The following is a 22,123-nucleotide window of genomic DNA, read 5'->3' as shown; positions in this document are numbered from 1 at the left end:
GACACAGAGAGACGGTACAGTGAAAAACCTGAGAAATGACTTGCCCCAAATGGCAAGAGCAGCAGAAGCAGAGTAAGAGCCCAAGACTCTGCCCCCAAGATAATGCCCTCGGCACTCTCATAATAACACCTCCCAGGAGCTGGACCTGAAAGGCCAAGTAGGGTGAGAGAAGTTTAAAGAGACAGAAGAAGCTAGAAGAGGAAACACATATGGAAAAGACAGAGGGGGGCAAGCAGAGAAATGGATGAGAAGGGGATGAAGCCCCAAGTAGGGGCTCAGTGACAGAATGGATTATGAACTCATTCATTCAAAGCATTGGCTTTTTGGGGCGCCTGGGTGGCTTAGTCAGTTGAGCGTCCGACTCTTGGTTTTGGCTCAGGTCATGATCCCAGGGTTGTGGAATTGAGCCCCACGTCAGGCTACATGCTGAGGGCAGAGCCTACTTGAGATTCTCTCTCTCTCTCTCTCTCTCTCTCTCTCTCTCTCTCTGCCCTTCTCCCCAACTCACACGCTCTCTCTCTAAAAGAAAAGTGTTAGCTTTTCAGGAATATTAACTCAAAACAAACTCCTGGTTTTCAGTTCACTTGGTCTGAATCACAGTAAGTTACTGCTACCCTTTCAATTGTTCTTCACCTGCTCTAATTCTTAAATCTTGTAAGGGTCAGCTCCAACAGCTCACCGAAATGGGGAAAAGAGAATTATCCTGTGAGTTTCTGGCAAAAGCAATTATATACGTGGGTTAAAAGACATCAAGCTAAGAACCACAGGTTCTCAGCTCCTAAGCCAGAGAAACTAAAGCCATCTGGCTGCTTGCTCAGTTCTAAGCAGAATACAACTCAGAGCTGCTACAGAGTCTCATTGGTTGACCAGCAGGCCACAAGCATCTGGCTTTTAGCAGTCCACATTTGCTATTAATGACAATTAGTCAATAATTTTTTTTAGCTATCACATGTTGGCAAGTTTTCTGTAATAAATTACCAACTCTTCAAAGAGAGGACTTTGTACTGGTCTGACCCAGCTGTCTTCTAGAAGACATTTGCTACTGTGACCAACTTTTAGGATACTCTACTCTTCTTGATTTTGAGAGCTCATCTACTGTGGTTCAAGGTGTGCTCTACCTCACGGAGAAACTGATTGGAGCAGGTCACTCCTACGATGCTCATAAATCACAACATTCTTCCCAGGCACCTGTCCTAAAGTCAACAGTGACCTGAACAGAGCTGTGATGCAGTCAGCAGGGAGCTCTCCAAAGGTGCAGAAAAGGCATCATCTCTTTTATCTCCCCCAAAGTGGTATCTTTCCCCCTTGTACTGTCATGTTTATCAGAATAATAAATTAATAATCTGACAAACCACCCTCCCGTTCTCATTGTATTTAACCAGCTTGAAATGCTGGATTCTTCAGTGCTGCATTTCTCTGCCAGCGACAATACTGGCAGCCTGGGATGTGCCAAGTTCTTGGCTCTCAATTGCAAAACAAAACAGTATAGGAGGGAGTTTGTGAGTTAGCTGATTTGCAAACACGACAGCAAGTCACTGCATAAATACTTGTTTTTGTGTACCTATCTTTTTCCCAGGCAGTTACCTGGATCCCATCCTGACAGCGGCCAAATGTGCTGCTCAAGTTACCCATGCTTCCTCCATTCACACTTAAGTGAGTTCAACTTATTTTGCATCATTAAGAAAGCAAAAAAAATAAAACAAACAAACAAACAAACAAACAAAGCCCCCAAACCTTCATTAAACAGTAATCACAGAGCCTCTCAGCGATTATGGTAGGAGAGTCACCAACGTCACTCAGAATCAACATCAGGTCCACAGTGTGTGTCCATAAGGTTACACGAAGATGCCATCCAAATGGAGCCAACTCGGGAATTAAGAGGAACGAAGACGCCACGCTTACATATATGGGGGTTGGTTGAAATTTCCCAACATGAGTTCATCCTGACTGCCTCTAAGTAAAAGGCAATCTGGGAATGTGGATATTCTTTCCACGCTCCCAACTCCAAATACCTGTTTACTAAGTAATCACACAAACCGACAACAACATATACTAGGCCGGACTGAATGTATGTGGCAAGCATTCGGACTGTTCACCAGAAGCCTACAAGGCAGGTTCTTCAATTTCCCATCTGCTTCCAGTTGAAGAATCAGAGGATCTGTACACTTATGTGACTTGTTAGTCCCAAGGTGGTACGAAGCAGAGCCACCATCTGAATACAGATGCTCCTTATTCCAGAGCCTGTATTCTTACTCATTTTGCTAAATTCGCTTTCTGTATCAAAATAAAAACGGAATAAAACTTCTACATGACAAAAGATACTTAGGTGACCCCACGGAGCACTGGCAGTTTCTTTTCCATGTGTATCCCGCAAGGACCTTTCCATTAGAATGCTTCTGTGGGAACACTAACTTCCAAGTTACCAAAATCCACGATGGAAGCACCAATCCTCTGGTAGAAAAAGGAGTTATAATCAAGAAGTTTCAATGAAACTGGAAAGAGGAAAAACTGCAAGGTTGTTTTTTGGGGTTTTTTGTTTGTTTGTTTTTTTTAACATTTTCATAGTATTGCAGGGTCAGACATTAGTAACCGAGCTTATCTAATCTAGTTCTTGCCCCAGGCGGGGTGACTTAAGTCATCCCATAGACAGGAAGGTTCATGCAATTTGTAAAGATCTTACTGAATCCTACCTAGCTGAGAGGCAAGTTAGAAGAATCTCTTGACTGTCTGAGGCTCTGCAAAGTGCTTTGGAGCTTTTTAGAGGAAAGGTACAGCACAAATGCAAATTAATAACAATATAAATCAACTCAATTCCCTTATGCATAAGCATCTAACCCAACGAAAGGAATACGCGAGGCCCCAGGCTACAATGCCAGTCTTCGTCGGAAAATATATTTATTATTGATAGTGAGTGAAGTAAAGATGTCAGTATTCATGATCGAGAAGAGGTTGTATAAGCCAAGGTTGCCTTTATGAGGATAAAAAATGCCTTATTTCACTTGTAATCATAAACATCATTCCAGTAAAAGAGGTACATTTTTCTCTCCTTTTTGTCTTACTTACATGATCACTATAATAAGTTAAAATGAAGTAGCTCTTATATAGTAAGGGGAGAAAGGAACAAGAGAGAAACAACGTGCCACAGCCTAGACAATTCTACCCAGCACCGCTGGGCGGAGAGGGAGGTTTGGTGCCCCTCCCACCTCCCCACTCTAATTACCTTCGTCCCCCCTTCCACCCCCCACCATCCCAGACCCCAGCTTTGTTTGGTGAACGTTCACCAAACCATGGAGCCTGGTAAGAACAGAAAGTTAAAAAGGTGGAGGGGGTGCCTTTCTCTTTTAATGGTCATAAATGGGTTGACTAACACTGCAGTGTCCTTGCTGGCAGATACCTGATCTAGGCCTCGGCTTTTCACACTGCAGCTACTCAAACTGGGATGTGCTTCGGCTGAATCTGCTCTCTGGTGCTTCTCTTTAATCGTCTTCTCTTTAAATGGGTTACTTTCTCACTAGGAAAAAAAAAAAAAATGTTCCGCCTCTGGAATTAACGTTGAGGAGTTTTGCTTGTTCTAAAAGTTGAGTTTATCCTCCCTTCTCAAGCATGCTCTGCAAGAGAAAGAGAAAACATGGGTTTTAGCAGGAGGGACCGAAAAATGGCAGTAACTATTTAGTACTATTTGTATTACTTTTCAAAGATCTACTCAAAAACAGAAAAAACAAGGTGTATGCTCCATGGTCTCAAAATATTATTACCTTTAAAGAACACCACTGCTTAATCATGTATAATCTCCAAATGACCCCACCCCCACCACCATACCAAGCTGAACCTTAAGAGTGAGCATGGTCTGGACTGCGGGGTCGGGGGTTGGGAGTGCCGGACATGTGTGTTCTCTCACTACTAGGGACATCTGGAAATGTGTGGGAGTATTTCTGGTGGCCACAGGGACTGGGGTGGAGTGGAAGTTAAACCCCAAAGGTTCTGAGAGGGTAAGAATCTCTCCCAGAAATCTCTGCTCACTCCAGGCAGAATGCAGACGTTCATGAGTTCATAATGCTGGATGGAGCTACGAAGATAATCATCTATTCCCAAATTGCAAAAATGGCCCCTATATTCTATTTATTTATTTTTGTGAATGGGGGTAGGGGGTGGCAAATGGGAAGAATTCTCAAGTATCAGATTAAAACTCTCTAACTAACCAGGACAGAAGATATATACTCTCTCCATTCTTAGGAAGCTTTAAAAGACAAAAGTGATGCTTTCCCATTTAGTTTTGAATTTACTTAGGAAGAAGAGGCTAGGTTGCCCCTACCTCATCTGTTCACACTCTCTTCCCTAGATCCCCCATGCTTCCAGCCATTTACTCACTCAGCTCTTAACTGAGTTCCCACTAGGTAATCACTAGACCCAGTGAGGTGTTACAGGGAAACCAATAGACACGCCCATGGAAAATTAAGGTGTAATATAATGTAATAATTGGCTATTTTAAAAAACTTACTTGCTAAATACATGCTAAAAGTTGATTTTATTGAATAAGTAATACATACACACAGTATAAAATTCAAGATTCAAGTATTTATTCAAGACAAAAGAATACAGAGAAAAAATAATTTTTGCCTCCCACCTGTTTCCCAGTTTCTTGGGTATCCTTCCAGAGAAGGTAACAGTTTAAAAGAGGAGTGAGTGGTTCTGCCTCATTCAGAAGAAGAGAACTCTCTAGAGCTGGAGTGGTCACAGGAGGCTTCTAAGAGACCTTTCAGACCATCTTTCAGAGTCTTTCAGAAGCTAGACAGAAGGTCCAGGAGTAGGTTGAGGAGGGGTGAGGGCAGGAAGCAGCGGCAACAATTTGGAGGTAGGAGAAAGCCCAGTATGTGTGGGGGGCAGAGGAGAGAGATGAGCAGAGCTAGAGGAAAAGCCTGGCAAAGATACTTCCTATTGGCCTCTGGGAAAAAACCTGAGAATCCAACATGTCTTTAAATAGGAAAATGCCATTTAGGAAGGTTCCCCTGATGTCCATGGCCTAATGGATCCAAGAGATAAGAGTCTGGAGTGAAGAAGACCAGGGTGGAGGCAGATTAGGAATCAAGCAAGGGTGGGGATGAGAAATGGAGAGAACCATAAAAAGACAGGGGAAGGAAAAGAGAGGTGGTGATACCAAAGGTATGGTGATCCTCAGTGACAGAGACAATGGTGGTGCCACCAACAGAAAGAGAAAACAGTAGGAGGAGCCAGTTTGGGAATGAGGAAGGTGACTTAAATTTGGGGTTTGTAAAAAATCCCAGATGGAAATGTCTAGAAGGAAGTTGCAAACTTGAAAAGAGATGTCAACAGTCTTTCGAGATAAAGATTTAAGGCCAAAGATGAAGAATGATGACTGAAACAGAGGAGCAGAACAGAAAGAGTGGAAGGACAAATAAGAGAGCATGTTGGGTCACAAAAGCACAGGATGGATAGATTATCCTAAGGATTATCCTAACTCATCCTGGATTACACGTTTCTAAGGCTATGGCCACAGAGCACAAAAGAACAGATATGAAAGCAGGCAAACGAGTTTAGAGAGAACACATAGAAATGGTCATAAAGATGATACATTCAAGGAGGAAGTAAATTAGAAAAGCCAGATGCATCTAGAGAAAACAGGAAAGACAACACAGATAAAGCAGAGGATTGCTCAGCAGAGCTCTCTGGAAAACAAGCACTGAAACATGAGTTCTCTCTTAAACCCAGCATTCACATAAGCTCTGCATCCTTTGGAAAAATTAAAAGTTGAGCACCTACGATGTAAGAGTCAGACCAGACAATGCCCCAGTATCACAGCATCTCATTTATCCTCACCCACTTGAGGCTTGATCTGTATGAGACAACAACCACATGTCCAACTACTTGGACAGGAAACCATGGATTCCAGATATATAGATGACCTCACCACAACATCACACGTTAATATAAAATAGAAGTCAGTATGAAGCAGATTTATACCGAGCCCATCGAAAGGCATTTAATTACCGAAGAAAATGATCACTTTATGAGTGATGCCATTTTGCACTTTGGAGTTACACACTCACTACTTTCTTCAACATACCAATGGGAACTTTAAGCAATTATCTTCCTGGTCAAGATTACATGGCTGTGCCTCATACTACAGTTTAGGTCTTATGGTTACAATCACTATATGACAACGTGTTACTCTTTTCAAATGTTGCAAAATAATCCGCACTGACCACAATGTAACTAAAGCAATAGCTAAAGAGTTCTTCCAGAGTCTAGGGAATGAATCTTACTATTCTTCCTGCAACGCCATCCAAATACATAAGGGTAATTTTTTAGCCAGATTATGTAAGAATTTCAGACTCTCTTAAAATTTTTTAAAAATATGTATTTTTTAATCTTTACTTATATTTGAGAGAGAGAGAGACACACACAGTGTGAGCAGGGGAGGAGCAGAGAGAGAGGGAGACACAGAATCCGAAGCAGGTTCCAGGCTCCGAGCTATCAGCACAGAGCCTGACGCAGGGCTTGAATTCATGAACCGCGAGATCATGAACCGAGCTGAAGCTGGACGCTCCACCAACTGAACCACCCAGGCGCCCCTGGACTCTCTTAAATTTAAGAGAGACAAGTGAGGCCATGGCTGGTTTGAGGATCAGTGGGCCAGTCTAACAAAAAGACGAACAGGAACATTTTGGAGCAAGTACAAAACACAGAGAAATGACCACATTCACAGAATGGCCTGCTACATGTATTAAAATTCTAATTTTCAAAGATAGCACAGCAGTTCAGCTAATCCACGGGTGGCTCCTTGAAGACACAAGAACAAGGGAAGGTCTAGGGCTGGTCTACACACAGGCTATAAACTGTAGTGGCACTCAGATGCCACCAAACGGTGGCAGAGGTCGGTACAAAACCTGCTCACTTGGTCAGAGACAGCAATAAATACAACGTCAAGTTGAAATTTTTTAAAAACTAGACTGGCAAAACACTCTGTTATTACTGTATTGTAACTATGCAATAAAACCTGCTCAAAACCCAGGCCTGAGGACCTCTGGCTGGAGGGATCCCAAGGCCTGGAAAGGTCCGTGTCATTTAGTGTCACCTTATAGGTTCTCCCACAATCTCTGTATCGGTTCTGTAAGTAGCTGCTGTTGGGCTGAATTTCAACGCTGCATAAATTTAACACTGCATAAATTAACATAGGAAATTCCCCGAAGAATCAGGGAGAAGATTTGCAAGTTATAAAAAAAATTGCTTCCTTCATTTAAGGAACTGCTAACACTTCATCTTAATGTGGAGAAAGAAATTCCTCGCATTTGCTCATCATTCACGTATATGGGCCTGCAGAAACCCCTTTTAAAAACAGCTGGGTAAACTACCAAAAGGAGGGGACGGCTCAGGCATCAAGACTGCTCTCTCCCCAAGTCTTTTCCTGATCCCAGCCACTGAGGAAGGAACAGCTGGCAGCTCGCACCATCAGACAAGAGCAGTGCCCTTGGAGACCAAAGATTGCTTGTCATTTCCATTTATTAATATGATCTTAACTGTTTTCCTCAAATATTTTTGTTACACAGTCATCTCATCAACTGTTTTCTGAATCATAGCTTTCTTGAAGGGGTTGACTATCACAGCCGTGTGTCAGCTACTGGATGTCTCAATATATTTAAGAAGAATTATGGCAACCCTGGATTGCCGAACAATACCCATGAAGAGAATAAAAATGTGTGTGTGTGTGTGTGTGTGTGTGTGTGTGTGTGTGTTAAAGATACCATTCAGAGTGCTTGTCTCTTGAGCTCACCCAACATCTCGCCAAGATTTCAACAGCCCCCCTGAAGCTGGATATGGAAGCGGGAAGGCTTACGGGGGAGAACTAAAATGGGAATGTGTCTGGGTATGCCTGAGCTTTTACCAAGGAGGGACATGAAAAGTGGGAGTAAAAGAAAGACAGTGGTGAAGACACAGCGAGGAGACTCTGAGATAGAAGCAAAAGTAATCAATAAATTCAATTTATGAGGAGCACAGAGAGCCTTGCCCGTGCACCGAGCACACTCCTGACCACCTGAAAATCTGATTAGCTAACTTACTGTGTTCTCACTCTCTGTCTGTCCCTGACCAGCAAGGGCTGTTCTTTATCCTGCTTCATGCATGGATCTGGTTTCATTCCTTCTGTGACAAATGTTCTGTGTAATATGCAAATTAAGTTACAGGTAATTAACTGTTTACACAACTTGCTGTAATAATAGACAAAACACTAACATACTGCGGTTCTAGCTCTTGAAGGATAAGCACTAGAAAAGACATGCCTATTAGGAAGAAGGAGTCTATTACCATGGTAATATTTCTTCTATTAAACCCAGATTAAAAAAAAAGAAAACATCGTAAAGTGTCTATTAGTCTCAGAAAGTGGTTTTGAAACCACTTTCCTATGATAGAAGGGTTCCTATGATAGAAGAGACTGGGTTAACACACTTAAAGTTTGGAATTTAGTTTGCTTTGATGTGACTCCAAATCCGAAGGGCCGCCCCACCAAAGGACGGGAAATCTATTGTGGAACACCCATGTGTCATCCTGAATATGAGCAACCCAGCTCGGCAATTAATACATGTCATTAGGTGATGATGATAAAGAAGCCTTCAAACACAATAAAAACATGCTCCCATAGGTCTTCCCAGGGAATGAACCTTCTTGATTTATCTTTGTGCTCCCTGAAGGTGGGTGTGTGTGGACATCAGAAGAACCACATCAGGCGAGGGGCCCCTGCTGTGGGTCAGGAGAGAGCAGGGTGACTGAAGCAGCAGGGCCGAACGAGGATCTAGCTACAACCCCGAGCTGGTCAGGGGACCGTGTTGCCTTGGTTCAGTGCCTCTTTCCTCCCTCCTGCCAGCTCCTCACCCAGGGATACCTACAGTTTCAAAGGAGAAAACAGGAGGGGAGAAAATAACTTCATTTTAAGAGGCTCCTGCCCTCCAAGACCTCTTCCAATTTGTTCCTAAGGCTGAACCAGGAACCAGTTCCCAGGGTTGGTCTGATTAGAGCTCTGCCACATGGCTCGGACCCGACAGGCAGTGATGGGAAGTGGCAGCCCCTCAACTCTCAAGAGGGAAAACAAAGACTTATTCTTATTAGCAGGACCTCTGAAGGTCGAAGGCCTCGAATGCAGTTTAGGCCAATGTGCTCTAGAGCTGTGTTTGTCAAACTGTGGTGCACAGAGTTACTTGGGGAATTTGTTCAAACTTCAGATGTCCAGGTCCAACCTCAGACCTTCCGAACCATCATCTCCAGGGATGGGGCCAGGCAAGTGCATTCAAATATACTCCCCAGCTGATTTTGATGTTCCCCCATGTCTGAGACCTGGTATTATAGAAAACAGCACCTTGGGTTAGGCATCAGGAATGGGCTGTGCTGGTCTGGACTCTGCCCCATGTGCAGATGATCACCAAAACTGTGAGTGCAAATTTTTTCCAAGTGAAAAGATGGGATTAGGTCACATGATCACTAAGCTCTGTCCAGCTCTATTAAGTCATTCGGATGTTATTTACAGTCTGTCTGAAAACAATGAGAGAATACAGCTTACTCTAGCGCTGGGTTTTTTTGAACTATGATTTCAAAAGCAACAGTGACTACTGGGTTTCAGGCCTTCTTCACACTCCAATAACAGGGAAGTATTTGAGCCCTGGTCTAACATAAACCCACTACGGGGGGAGATAAAACACGATGTCCTTAAGAAGGCTGACACTTCCAGGGCACCTGGTGGCTCAGTCAGTTAAGCATCTGATTCTTGATTTCGGCTCAGGTCTTGATCTCATAGTTTGTGAGTTCAAGTCCTGCACTGGACTCCAGGCTGTCATTGTGAAGCCTGCTTGGGATTCTGTCTCTCTGCTTCTCCCCTGCTTGCTCTCTCTCTCAAAATAAATAAACTTACAAATTATGTAAAAAAAAAGGGGCGCCTGGGTGGCTCAGTCGGTTAAGTGGCCGACTTCGGCTCAGGTCGTGATCTCGTGGTCTGTGAGTTCGAGCCCTGTGCCGGGCTCTGTACTGACAGCTTGGAGTCTGGAGCCTGCTTCTGTTTCTGTGTCTCCCTCTCTCTCTGCCCCTCCCCTGTTCGCACTGTCTCTTTCTGCCTTTCAAAATGAATAAATGTTAAAAAAAATTATGTAAAAAAAAAAAAAAAAGGAAGAAAGAAAGAAAGAAAAATTATTAAAAGAAGGCTGATGCTTCCTGCCATGAAAAATTCCATCATATGCACCGATCTTTAAGTTTTTAATTTTGGAGGCTAACCATGGATAGGAGGCGTCATTTGTATTTTAGAAATGAAGAACTGGGTGCATTAGCATTGGGCTTAAGTAACTTCATATTAAGACCCAGCCTCATTTATCAGGGTCTTGACCTCACGCTCCCCCCCTACAGCTGGGTGGCTCTCTGACGTTCCCAATGATGCCAGAAGGAAGCACTGGCTTAAGGTGGGGATCGCCTCACTTACAAGATGTCCTCATTTTGATCCTTCCTTCAACTAAGTTGCTTACTTGGCTATTGACCCACTGCCCACTTATTGATTTACACTTTCTGCTATGGTTTACCCTCTGACTGGCCTCCATCATCTGACTCCAGGCTCCACACTGACCTCTGTCCCTTGGCATCTCCTGGGTCCAGCCCTTGCTTTCAGTCCCCGTCTTTCCTCGGCTCTTCTGACCTGGCTTCCTGGCTCTGTCTCCACACTCCCTTTACCACCCATGATCCATGGTGGACAAGGTTAAAGCCATTGCACATGGGAGCCTAGGCCGGCTAGAGGGAGAGAGCCTGCATTTTCTAATGGAGTTTATTATCTGGAAGGCTACATTCTGCCAGGCAGTGCTGAGATAGCTGTTTTTCAGTACACTGCCTTAGAGAAACTGTTTTTACCCCCTCCTAGTTCATTCTGCCACCCTGGCTTCCCTGGGGCTGTCAGGAGTATGAGCTTCAAGGAAAGGGTATACGGCTGTGGGAGGCCAGGCAACAGGCAGGCCAATGAGAAGGGCAGCTGCTCTTCTGGAGTGAAAGTTTAAGGCTGACAAAAAAATCTAAGAGGCAGAGGCACAAGTGCTGGAGGTCCCCAAAGCAGCGGTGCTGCCTAGACCGAACAACAGGTCTCCTGACTGAAATGTGCTCATAAACGTGTGCTCCTGGGCACGTGGCCTCTTGTTCTCATGCAGGGAAGTAGAATTAGTGCCACAGTATCACAGCTAGAAGGTCCTCATGGGTCACCTGGTTCAAACCCACAATTTACCAAAGAAGAAACTGAAACCCAGGTCACCATGACTAGATCAGCTACTTAGCTACTAGATTAGCTAGTCTTTCCCATAAACCCTGCCTTCCAGTGAATACAGAATGTTCACCCTGAGGCCAGCCGGCTTCTGTACCATTCTGTCAGCAGCAGGGGTGGGAAAACACTTGGAATGCTCTGAATTGCCCCTTAAGAATGCTATCCCCCAAGCAGCCAGATGTTGCAAGAAAACAGCAAGGTGGTGGGGGATCCCAAGGAACACAGCAATGCAGATCTGAGAGGGGCCCTCTCTATACCCTTCCTTGCCTTTTGATAAAGAGAACTTGGGTCCATTTTGGTCCACTAGTGGCAAGTACCACTGGCTCCCCATCTCTCTCCCATCTTCTGTAGTCTCCTGTAAGGTAGGTGAACCAAGATTGAATAGGAATCAGGTTTTAATGGTAAGATCAGGTCATACAATCTTGGAGAGTTTATAGAAAGCTCTGAAGCTAAGCAGGTATGAGAAATAAAAGATACAATAGTCTATCAATCAATGTCCTCCTACATTTTTAAAAGATATACCTCATATAGCTGGCCCGTAGCTTTTAAGTCTTAGAAATAATAATTATAGCAATTTATTATCTCTCTACCCTTATGAAGAACATGTAACTTAATATACTGGAAATAAGAATCTAAATGTCTCATATGAACCCATGAGGAATTGTTTAAGAATAGCTGAAGAAAGACTGATGTGAATAAGTGGCTGGAGAAAGGAAAAGTAAGGCCAAGGAATATCCGGAAATTTTCCAATCAGTAAAATCGATTAGTCTATGGAACAATGTCTCAAGGGAACCAGTGAAAGCCCAATCTTATGAGTCATTTAAAAATGGAGTGGATTTCGCTACTGGAATTATTCCAAGGGGAAAAGTCTTGCACTGCGCCGGAAATGGACAGCACAACCTAATGGGTTGCTGTCATGTTGACCATTTTCCACATTAGCACGCCTAGCCTGTTCTTTGGATTTAACAAGGGAACATAAGAAGGGGAGGTAACGAGTCAGGATCTGCTACAATTGACACTTAGGACCCTATACTGCTGAAGCCCCTTCTACCAGTGGGCAGAGTGGGGGTCACAAGGTTAGACTAATTTCACATTGAGAGAAAGGGAAAGGTAGTATTAGAGGAAAAGTGCTCATGAAATACTGATTATTAATGCCCTGTGGCCATTTGAGCATGCTCTAAAGATAGGGCGGTGCTGAGCTATACCTTTGCTCATGGCCTTTATAATCCCACCTTATTTGTTACCTTAAGTCTCTATTACTACTTAATTTGTTATTCCTGTTTTTTCTCTTCCCTTCGTGATTATCGTTCACATTTCCTCTCACTGCCTTATTTCTGTATTAGTGGATAATGGAGGTCCTTTCTCACACCCAACTCAAAAACCAAACGCCATTTTAAAACTTTTTGTTTTTATGGCAAGGCATATCTTGGTCTAGTTGTTACATTTATGGTCACAACTTCCCTGGGTTTTGATTCTTTCAACTGTAAAACAGTGAAAATAAAAGCATCTCTATTTACATCTCCGGTTGTCATAAAAAGAAGGAAGAGAATAGATGTGAAATCACCTTGAAACCTAAAGTCCTACAGAAATACAAGGTATCATCGCTGCTTGTTTCTTGCCCATTACAGTGTTGCCCATTTTAGGATAAAAATGTCATGTGAACAGCTATCTTTTTATTAGATTTTTATTTTTCATTATTATTACCTGCTATACACTCCCTAATATTTGGATATAAGAGCTGTGAAAACAACAAGTACCTCAAAACACACCTGCTGAAAAGGATATTAAATTATATTGCAGATTCGGGGAGGGGGGTCTCTTGGAATCACTAGTAATAAGTTGGTGCTTTGAGATGATCTGTTCAGTGGTTTCAACGTGCAATAATACAACTGAGGAAAGGAAAAAATAAGATTTACTGGATACTTCATATAAACCTAATCCTCACAACACTGGGGATAACATCACCCCAGTTCGCAGATGAGAAAAATCAATGCCCAAGGTCACAGGGTTAGTAAAAGACAAAGCTTGTATACACACCCAGATCTGCCCACTGTGAACTCCCTACTGTACTGTGTGGCATATGTGACGTTTTCACAAAGTGTTTTATTCTATAAATATATGCCATTGACGGCATGGGGCCAGGTGCAGACGGGCATGATGGAGTGGCAACTGCATACACCCTTTCAGTCGCCACTTCAGTAATGTTACAAATCACACTGCGCACACAGGCATGCTTGTTGGATGCCGGGGTAGAGACATACACTTTGTCACAGCCATTCTTTGCACTGACCGCCACCCCCACCTCGATATGGCACTAATATCAAGTTAGAAAAATCCACGAGTCAAGCTTGCAGGTCCCAGGTGCTTCAGTTAGTATTGGTAGTGAAGGTTGGGGCTTGTTAAGAGCATATCAGGAAGCTGTTTTTGACAAATGAAATGTACTAACATAACATTAGCGACGTTGCTTCTACCAAAGACCTTTAAAGAAAAGAATCGCTGGCAATGCTACTAGGAGCCACACAGGTGGTGCTTCAAGCAAGAAACAGCAAAAGCCTCAAGCCACTAGGCTTTTAAAGAAAACGGAGGCTTTTAATAAGTCTTGATTGTATTTTCTTCCACTAGTGTTGATGTTATTTTCTAGCTACCCAGATAATACTAACCCTCCCTTAAATATCAGATATTTATAGTGTTAGAAATATACAGTAAGTGGCATTATTATAACTACAGCAAATTAGACTGGAGAAAGGCATGCTGTGTAACTCAAACACTAGATTTAGTTGGGTCAGAAGGTCAACTCTAGGGAGTTTGTCAGCACAAAGAATCACGGTTTCCAACAATTTCTATCTGTCAGAATAACCTATATCCAACTATTATACCAGTTAAATGATGGGCAATTATGTGACCTGCCAGAAATGATCATTTGCTTCAGTGTTTATCATTAGCTCTGTAAAGCACATGAATTAGAGAAAACACATGTCCTGTGGACATCGTATTATTCTGGAATGAGGGCTCAAGAGAAGAGAATGACTGCAGGAACATAAAAGAGATGGAAAGTGTTGCCTAAATCCTATCTCTGGCCTCCCTTTCCCTGCTCAATCCAGCGGGCTCTACCAATTGGTAGAAGACTGAACAGGGCTTGAAAGATGGCTTTCTGTTTTTAGGGTTTTTTTGTCGATCCTTCATGTTTCGTGTTTCTCTGCATGAGTACTTGCTGCTTACAGACCCTTTAACTTGTATCTTTCCTCCTTGTTGTCTTTGAGTAGTGGCCCAGAAATATGGGGCAATGACCTTGTGGACACAATTACCATACAGTGGACGACAAAAGTTCAAAGCAACTGGAGAAAGTATTATTTTAGTAAGAATCTTTTTCTTTCCTGCAAATAAATGAGTTAAATATAAGGAGAATATGGACTCTTCCCACAACCACCTGGATGGAGGTTAATTAGCACCTAATAGACGTGTTAGAGCAAATCTTGATGATGAGGACTAGTTTGGTTTATAAAGCTTTTCCACACATATTAGCCCACTCAGTCCTTACCACTGCCCCACGATGCTGGGCTTGCTTCCTTCTGGTGCCCCAGTTAGCTTGGCCTGCACACCCACCTGTTTGGCCTGATTGACACAGCGCATGTACTGGTTGGCCAGATCAGAGCAGCTGAGGGTCTGCTGGGTGTTCTGGCGGTAACATTGAAGAATTTTGGCTTGCAGATCAGCACAGACAGGATGAAACTCATACCGCCTGAAAACAAAAACAGGAACCCGTGAGACAAATGCTCTTCAATCAGAATAAAGATCAAGGCTAAAGAGTGGATAAAACATTCAATAAGATGTAAATGTTGCAAATGTAGAAGCGAAGTTTGAGAAGTAATTTTCTTCAACCCTTAAAAAAAGATACCAAAATAGTTCCCATGATAAAAATACATGTAACGTAAATGACTTCTATGAAATGAGCTGCAGTAATTGGTACCACCACGAGCCTCTCTGGACGTTGTAACATTCCCACCCAAACCCACACCTAAACCAGGTGGATGGCACCGATACTCTTCAGCCCAGTCAGCCGAATCAGAAACCTGAGAGCCCTGACTTCTCTCTTCCATGCCCATATCTAGTCAGTCTCACAGTTCGAGACCCAGCAGTCTAGTCCTCTTTCTCTGTACTCACTGTCATCACATTAATTTGTAATCACTCATATCCTGGATTCAAGCTAGTCTGTCTCTTAGCTTTTGCCCCTCTACTACTGCCTTCCAGAAGGTTCTTTCTAATATATAAATCTGAGACCATATTTCTCCCTCCTGCTTTCTGAATAAAATGCAAGGTCAACAGGCAAGTCCTTCTGGGTCAGGTTTCTGCCTGCCGTTTAGCCTTCAATCCTCAGATTGCCACAGCCTGACCAAGCCACTTTCAGGGTTTGATCCAGACACGCCCCTTCACGTCTTTGCTCATGCTCCTCTTGATTTTGGACATGCTCTGTTCCCAAAGTCCCACCCATCCCTATATATCTGGAAAATACTTACTCATCTTTCAATAGTTGAGCTAAGTATTGAAGTGTAACCTTCTCTAGACAGCTTCACTAACTCTGTTCAGGGTGGAATCTACCACTCCCTTTTGGGTGACCCCACTGACCCCATACTGGCTGCTTCTACTGCTTCTTTCACCTTCCACTTAACACCGATGACACCGTAGCCTGGTGTAATTTACTAGCCTACATCTACTAGGAGGCAAATCCCAAGAAGTAAGGACTGTCTTATTTTCTTTGTGACCTCAGCTATTGATATGGATACCTCTTTTAGCAGTCATGCGATAAATTGCTTAGAATATAAATGGGTAGAGAAAAAAAACATTTTAAATTCTGGGCTAAAATTTTACTAATTATACTTACAAATCTTTGCTTTCAGTGAATATGCAGTACTAAACACAAATGCCTCCAAAAATCTTAAAATATATACTTGAAAAACGATAACAAAATAAACCGAATGAATTATACAAATGAAAATAAAATACTCTTGTTAAGATTATAGAGGAACTTGAATTATAAGGGCTAAATACACGCAGAAAAAATACATAATATTATCACTTTTAATCTAGGAATTTATATTTTTTCAAATTAGTTTTGTTTAGTACAAAAGGCTTCCAGTCTTTCGTATCAGTTCTTTTTTTGAAATTTAAATTTTTTATTTCTCTAGTAATCTTGAAATAGTATTATTTTAAATTAAATGGGTTCTAAAAAAAACCCCTACAGAATAGAGGGGGAATATTTTTCATCAATAAGGAAACCCCTGGGTGACGATTTGTCTCATTACTTTTATCCAAGACACTAAGCTAACACAGATTTTTGCTAGAACAGAAAACTGACATGCAAACCACGTTACTGGTCCCTGAGGGAATTTACTTCTTACTACCTTCTAAAGAAAGTAGACACACAGGAAAAAAATAATCCCACAAATTTTACATAACATTGCTTTTACTTTTTCATTCATTACCTTCCTACTCTGCCAAATACCTAAGAACAGAAAATAAATCCAATCCCTGGAGTTTCCATTCTCTTTAAGATTTCAAAGTTCACATGTCTATGAGAATTTTTTTTGGACGTGGATTTCCTTAATCCCCTACCATGAACATCAGCATCTAAAAAGATGTGCTTTGAAGAGAAGATACCATGAACTGACTGATTATAGCAAGACACATCTGGATAAATATTGAATAAAATATAATTAAGCACTAGGTCAGCTGAACCTAGCAAATACATGACTAATGCCTATAACAGTTCAAGGGAAAACAGGCTTATAGTCTGTCTTAGTGTTGCGGACCATCATTCTTCTAATATACCTTAGATTTAAAAGCAGGGGAAGCAGGATAGGGAAAGAAGCCTAGAACAATCCTAATCATATATTCAGCTCTTCCTTATTAACATACAGGAAAAGATTGTAAAGAATGAGCGTCCACATACTGCACATCATAAAGAAGATAGTGTGTGGTTTTTTTTCTTTTAAAAAACTATTGGCGATGGAATAATTCATTCAATACTATGAACTCCTTAGAAAGAGGTAATTTAAGTTGTATATAAACGTTTACTGAACTGAGCTATTAGTCAAGCAAGTTAATGTCTATGAGTTATTTATGATTTGAAATGTGTCAAAACATACTTTTATCACCACAAATCAATACTGTTCACTTCCAGGGCCTGTGATTTCCTGTCTGGGAGTCCAGTAGGCCTGTGTGGATGTGTGCGCATGCACATGCATGCGTGTATACAAATACACACACACACACACACACACACACACACACACACACACACACCCCTTCTGAAATCCTTTTTGTATACATTTCAACGTTTATTGATGATTAGATAGTAGAAAGGGGGAAAGAGGGGTGGAAATCAGCATAATTGTCTCCCACTTCCTGGAGGAGCCTCTGGTACATTTTCCCTGGATTAATCTGTGAGGGCAAAGCTCTGCCTCCATATTGATCTGCAGTGCTTGTTATGCTGCTCTAATGTACTGTTTTCACTTTGGGAAAATGTGAAATGAGATTACCGTCCACCATTAGAAGGCCATAAAACACAAGCCATGGCACCTTCCATTCAGGAAAAGGTTTAAAGGCATTTCCAATATGCATTATGGTCAACCCTCCATATAGCCATTGAGTCAGCGATTGATTTTTATTGACTGCTTTCCTTCCTGCTGATGGAAAAAGTCACTACTAGGCAAAAATAACAAAAGGGCAGAATTTCAAGATACCTAAGAAGGAAAATTAAATCTTGGCTGCAAGGGACATTTAAATAATTTAATTTCTTTGTAGGGAAATAAGATTTTAAAAAGGAAATGGTGAATGACAAATGTTAAGAGAAAGATGAAATATAAATATGGAGAACTCAAAACAGTAATAAAGAAAAGAGAGGACAGTAACCCAGAAACATTGAGTAAAAAGGAATTGGTGGAATAAAGTTGATACTTGAAAATATGTATTGATCAAAAACAAGTTTAAAAAAAAAGTTTCATGGTCACTTGAAAGGACTGGGGATTTTGATGGGTCCCACCTCCTATCCATCCTCCCTCTTCACTTTCCTTTTCCTTCCTGGACTCTTCATTCTCTGTTCCCTGCCACCTCCCTCACTTCTTCAAGTATCAGCAGCTGCCCTCACCCTTCCTACCCCACCCCACAGTGGCACTGAGGACCAAGAGGGTTGATGACCATATTCAGCGACAGAACTGGAGACCCAAAGACTTGAACAGAGAATAAAATCACTCCTGGTAGGCATTATGTAGCCAATGAAACCATTTTTGTTAATGTTTAATGCTAATATTCACTTAAAAGGCAGCTAAGAAAATATATCCAAGTATTTTCTCATTACACTAACAAGGCCATTGTAGAAACTTTGTGGGAGGGGGGGAATAAAACAGAGAAGAATACAGAAACACATCACGGCTGTTCCTAATTTTTCAGTGCTTAAAGTAACAGAGATGGATATGTTATATGTTGTTACTCTTCTGATTATTTCCTGGGCATAATTTCTTGTAAGCTGCATTAAGGGTCAAAGACAAATAAAAACATTTTGGTAAAAATGAAGCTGAGATAAGCGGTACTCAGCTCTCCTCTTCGTCTGTGACACGCTGACGCCTGGCCACCTGTTTTAGAGCTATCTGCAGACTTCACTGCTGCTGTGTCTACTTTCATGTCTGAGAAACTTCTTTGATGTGGGTCTGAGCTTTACATTTCGAGGAAACTACTTACCCATCTTTTTAGTTCTGCTAATATAAATGGCAAGGATAAGAAGGTAACTTCAGAGACGGAGGAAAATATGGAGATAGTTCTCCTCATACCACTCTACCAGAAGGCTAAAGGAGTCATGTCATGACAATCAGCAGCCACAAATTCCTAAAGCTCTCAGGAGCACAGAAATTGTTCATTATGAGTGCAGGTGCATGAAAAAGGATCCTTTCCCTGTATCTGGACCAGTAAGTACAGAGAGAGAGGGAACGGAGAGAGAGAAGGAAGGAAGGAAGGGAAGGAATGGATGGGTAGATGGATGGGTATGAAATGGATGGTGCTAAAAGAATTCTGATTTTTTTTTAACAGGTTGTGACTGCATCCTTCATGGGATCTGGTGGTCTAATAAAACAGTATCTACCACATTAAAAGCAGGCACACAATACAGCCATGGAATCAAATCTTTAGCTCTAATTCCTATGGCATAATGCAAAAATGGTAATTTTATTCTGTATTAAACATTTCATTAGATGTTAAGCCCAGGAGTCAGGATTTCTGGTTTTATGACACAAAACTAAAGCTATCAAGTACATTGCCAATAGTTTAAAACATGAAATAATCCACTTATCATTTATAATAAAGCTATCATAAAATGCAGCAGCAAAGAAGAAAGTATTAACTCAAATGTGTTATCAAATAGATCTTTTTCATTTTAATTTTACCTTAAATTACAATATCCTAGTAATAGTTTTTAGAATAAAATGTAAACAGCCTCTAACTATGCAAAATCTGAAAGACAACTCCAGGCTTTCCATTTTTTTTTTAATGTTTGTATTTATTTTTGAGACAGAGAGAGAGAGACACAGCATGAGCGGGGGAGGGGCAGAGAGAGAGGGAGACACAGAATCTGAAGCAGGCTCCAGGCTCCGAGCTGTCAGCACAGAGCCCGACGCGGGGCTTGAACTCACGGACCATGAGATCATGACCTGAGCCAAAGTCAGATGCTTAACCAACTGAGCCACCCAGGCGCCCCTAAGTTTTCCATTCTTACTAGCTGCTAACCATCTTTATTAATGAAACTTCTACCTGGGCTGTAATCAAATTTCCACAATTACACTTTAGAGGCCAAACATCTCCCAAAGCTGCCTGCTTTCTTTGTTTCAATTTGTCTCCATATACACTTTGCTATAAAATTTGAAAAATAAAATGAAATAAAAGCAGAGAACTTTTTTTACATTTAGTTTCTAAAATGATGAATGTTACTGGCTGTGATGTTGTCTATCCTCACAACACAAAAAATGCCAAGAGGCCTCCTCTGTTATCAGAGGAGGGACCACTGACCTTGACTACCCCAGGTCAACCTGGGTTCAACCAGGGGTTCAATGAACCAATCAAGCTGACAGTGCTCACTGCCCATAATGAGTGCCATACCATTCAACCAACAGATTTAACTGGGTGTTGTGAAAGAAAAGCCCAGCATGGCTAGAGCTACAAAAGAATTTACAGAATTCTATCCTATACACCCAAAGGCTTGAAAGAGCAACATCTATCTGAAAATATTTTAATACTTAATTCTTAATTTTAATCTATGGTTGATTGGGGGAAAGATGCCAGTATCACAACTCAGTAATCTGGATCCATAGGAGGAAGGTGACTTGTCTGCAAGGAGAGAGGGGAAAATATTGCCGGTCTTACCCCAGATTTCAGCATCCCAAGTAAAAGGCCTAATGCTAGGAAAAATACACAGATAGGACCTGTGGTCACCTATCCGAGGTAAGATAATACAATGTTCTACATACACAGGTTCACTGTTCTTTGACCAACAGGTCCCACAAACCCTAAGCAGATGAACACAAACACAGCAGAATATTAGGTGAGTGAAAAGCTTTCCAATTTTGCAATATATTTTGCTTCCTCATCCAGTAATACTGAGTACTTGGAAATGATGGGGACACAAGGGCAAACCTAGGAGGAGAGTAGGAACTTCCCATGTGACCACATGAAAGCTGGTGGGGGCTGGCTGCTCTCTCTTCTCATGGTGCTCAGTGGACAAAAACCACTCTGACAGTATGGGACTCCCAGATGTCTGGTTTTGTTTTCCTGAGCAGGTTGCTACTACTCTACTCTGCAGGGAGAACGACATGGCATCTTGCCAACTTCACCATTCGCTGAGTGAGATCCTACTACAGAGACTCACCCCACGAGGGTCTGGATTTAGAAAAATGGGGCCATCTTCTGCCGCATCTCCAAAGAATAAGGGCCTGAACCCTTTTGTTTTATAAATAGTTTCTTAAAATCTGGTGATCTAGAGAGACCAATGGCAACTTAATGTTAGTAAAAAAACTTTTCCAGAAAATTTCTCCAGGTAATAATGCCTTGGACAAGAAATAGTTATTTATTCAGTTCAAAAGATTTGTGAAGTCAGGTATCAGGTATGAGGCAGAGAAAAACAATCAGTTGGCTAATTTGAATTTTCTACCATAGCATGGTACCCTTGATACATCTGGGCTATGTGCAGCAAGGCTTACATCTCTAAAAAGATAAAACACTTCTTACTTACATAAAAGATACCTGAAACATGAGACAATAATTATAGGGACAAAGAACATAAATGATGCCAACATTAACTCAACCTGGAAGGACCCCAAATCAACTTCCGGTCACACTTTCTTTACAACAATCATGTACTCAGGAGATGTTGTTTTCTCAAACTCACACAGTTCTTCTCATTAGGTGAAATTCTACAGCTAAATACTGCACTTTAGTCTGAGTGACCCTTAATTTAAAGACCTATAAGCCATCCCTTCCCTCTCTCCCCTTCTTTCTTAACGATGCTTGGAATATTGCTATTGCTTAATAAATGCCCACTAATAATGCGGTAATAAAAGCAGGGACTCTAGTGGGTTAACCATGCAGCTCTGTGCTTTAATATGCCCGAGACAGCAGCAGTTTATACAAGTATCCTGAGTAGAAACATCACCTGCTGCATGCACACAGCACTAACAAAACAGAATCACAGCTCATAGAAGTGGCCCTTGGTTATAAGAACTGTAATATCTGCAGAAGCATTCTTAGTCCCTTCAAAAGACCTACAAGCCATAGAATGCAGAGCTGTCCAGGGCC

General features: G+C 41.8%; 1 protein-coding gene across 2 annotated transcripts in view; it reads right to left on the bottom strand.

The window, feature by feature from the left end:
- Positions 1 to 2,865: 2,865 nt before the first annotated feature.
- Positions 2,866 to 22,123, bottom strand: part of CHCHD3 (coiled-coil-helix-coiled-coil-helix domain containing 3) — a 278,785-nt gene continuing 259,527 nt past the window's right edge. For both annotated transcript variants that reach the window (XM_053218065.1, XM_015073046.3), the window contains 2 exons: positions 14,894 to 15,029; positions 2,866 to 3,608 (listed from right to left, as the gene is read on the bottom strand). In XM_053218065.1, the coding sequence (XP_053074040.1) occupies positions 3,572 to 3,608; positions 14,894 to 15,029 (173 nt within the window). In that variant the 3' untranslated portion in view covers positions 2,866 to 3,571. The remainder of the gene's footprint in view (positions 3,609 to 14,893; positions 15,030 to 22,123) is intronic.

The sequence above is a fragment of the Acinonyx jubatus genome, chromosome A2 (genome assembly GCF_027475565.1).
Source record: "Acinonyx jubatus isolate Ajub_Pintada_27869175 chromosome A2, VMU_Ajub_asm_v1.0, whole genome shotgun sequence".
NCBI lineage: Eukaryota > Metazoa > Chordata > Mammalia > Carnivora > Felidae > Acinonyx > Acinonyx jubatus.
Note: the sequence above shows the minus strand (reverse complement) of the source record. Positions and strands in the feature narration are given on the sequence as shown.